General features: G+C 43.3%; 1 protein-coding gene across 1 annotated transcript; it reads right to left on the reverse strand.

The window, feature by feature from the left end:
• Window positions 1–272: 272 nt before the first annotated feature.
• On the reverse strand, window positions 273–2163 carry LOC138363638 (mucin-4-like). The gene is made up of 2 exons (XM_069323006.1): window positions 2114–2163; window positions 273–1218 (listed from the first exon to the last, which is right to left on the reverse strand). The coding sequence occupies exons 1-2, from the start codon at window positions 2161–2163 to the stop codon at window positions 273–275; spliced, it is 996 nt and encodes a 331-aa protein (XP_069179107.1).
• Window positions 2164–2369: the final 206 nt, after the last annotated feature.

The raw sequence follows: 2369 nt of genomic DNA on the forward strand, positions 1-2369 counted from the left end.
CATGTTCCATTATACTAATATTTACAACAGTCATGTTCCATTATACTAATATTTACAACAGTCATGTTCCATTATACTAATATTTACAACAGTCATGTTCCATTATACTAATATTTACAACAGTCATGTTCTATTATACTAATATTTCCAACAGTCATGTTCCATTATACTAATATTTACAAAAGTCTTCTTCCAATGGACAAAAATGTTGCCTGAAAGTTTCAGGGAAATGTGAGGTTTGTGAGCATTTCCCTTATGTTTATATTCAAATATTATAGTACATCGGATGCGTGTAATATCGGTACATCGGATGCGTGTAATATCGGTACATCGGATGCGTGTAATATCGGTACATCGGATGCGTGTAATATCGGTACATCGGATGCGTGTAATATCGGTACATCGGATGCGTGTAATATCGGTACATCGGATGCGTGTAATATCGGTACATCGGATGCGTGTAATATCGGTACACCGGATGCGTTTAATATCGGTACATCGGATGCGTGTAATATCGGTACATCGGATGCGTGTAATATCGGACATCGGATGCGTGTAATATCGGTACATCGGATGCGTGTAATATCGGTACATCGGATGCGTGTAATATCGGTACATCGGATGCGTGTAATATCGGTACATCGGATGCGTGTAATATCGGTACATCGGATGCGTGTAATATCGGTACATCGGATGCGTGTAATATCGGTACATCGGATGCGTGTAATATCGGTACATCGGATGCGTGTAATATCGGTACATCGGATGCGTGTAATATCGGTACATCGGATGCGTGTAATTTCGGTACATCGGATGCGTGTAATATCGGTACATCGGATGCGTGTAATATCGGTACATCGGATGCGTGTAATATCGGTACATCGGATGCGTGTAATATCGGTACATCGGATGCGTGTAATATCGGTACATCGGATGCGTGTAATATCGGTACATCGGATGCGTGTAATATCGGTACATCGGATGCGTGTAATATCGGTACATCGGATGCGTGTAATATCGGTACATCGGATGCGTGTAATATCGGTACATCGGATGCGTGTAATATCGGTACATCGGATACGTGTAATATCGGTACATTGGATGCGTGTAATATCGGTACATCGGATGCGTGTAATATCGGTACATCGGATGCGTGTAATATCGGTACATCGGATGCGAGTAATATCGGTACATCGGATGCGTGTAATATCGGTACATCTGATGCGAGTAATATCGGTACATCGGATGCGAGTAATATCGGTACATCGGATGGGTGCGTCAGCAAAAGATTCTTTAGGTTATCTTGAGATGATTTCGGGGCTTAGCGTCTTCGCGGCCCGGTCTTCGACCAGGCTTCTTTTCTGTTACACATCCCCAGGAAACAGCCCGTAACAGTTGTTTACTTAACTCCCAGGTACCTATTTACTGTTAGGTGAACAGATGCATTAGGCTAAAAAAAACCTGCCCATTTGTTTCCGCCTCCACCGAGGATTGAACCCGGAACGTTATGACTACGAATCCCGAGCCCTGCCCACTCAGCCACAGGCCACAGCTTGGTCAGGTACATATGACACTCAATACGAGGCAGTGTGCCAGTTCCTCTGAAGACTCCCCATAGGTCTGTGTTCCCGTGGCAACAGTGTGCTTGTGGCAACAGACAGGATGACGACAAAGGTCTCGCTTGGGTTAGATTGCCCATTCCCAGCCTGATGGGAGGGGTGATGGAGGGGGAAAGGAAGGGAAGCTGAAGTGGAATGAGAGTAATAGGACATTATGGAAGAGAGATGCTGGTGAAGATGCATGGAGATCTCTGTAGCAGCGAAGGACAATGATCATAATGAAGACGGGAGTATTGTTCCGTGTGTGTTCCTTCCAGTATTGCTCCGTGGAGGCTGGCAGGTTTAGCAGGGAGGATGATATCTGAAGGGTGAGCACAACTTTATGTTGTCTGTTACTCTCGAGTGTTGATTGAAATTGAGTTACTGGTTCTTGTTGCAAGGAAGTCATTTATCCTCGTATTGCAAAGCTTTTTTCTGCAATACGAGGATAAGTTTTCTATTCTAAATTTTGCCCTGATGCTCTGGATAGTGCTTCTTGCTACCGTATTTCTCACTTGTATTTCCTCCTTCGCGTCTCTGTCTCTTCTCTATGTTTTTCATGCATTGTTCAATAACATTTTTATTTCATCTTAATTTGTATTGTTTTACAAGCAAAAAATTGTTTTCTGCCATTTACGGCCAGAGAACTTGTTTGAGCGTCCTTATGGTTAAGGTTTGTATCTCATTTGTGTATATCTGTCTCAGTTTACTAATTGTTATTTTCCAGTTGTCTTAGGCTGCCTTCACTGGTGACCCAGGGCTGCATTCACT

This window comes from Procambarus clarkii, chromosome 11, assembly GCF_040958095.1.
Source record: "Procambarus clarkii isolate CNS0578487 chromosome 11, FALCON_Pclarkii_2.0, whole genome shotgun sequence".
Lineage (NCBI taxonomy): Eukaryota > Metazoa > Arthropoda > Malacostraca > Decapoda > Cambaridae > Procambarus > Procambarus clarkii.

Bases quoted from the DNA above. Each gene is read 5' to 3' on its own strand.
- LOC138363638 (XM_069323006.1), bottom strand. From the start codon at position 2,163: ATGCATGAAAAACATAGAGAAGAGACAGAGACGCGAAGGAGGAAATAC. The intron at 1,219-2,113 runs GTGAGAAATACG...TACTCGCATCAG, and splicing joins ACGCGAAGGAGGAAATACAA to ATGTACCGATATTACACGCA.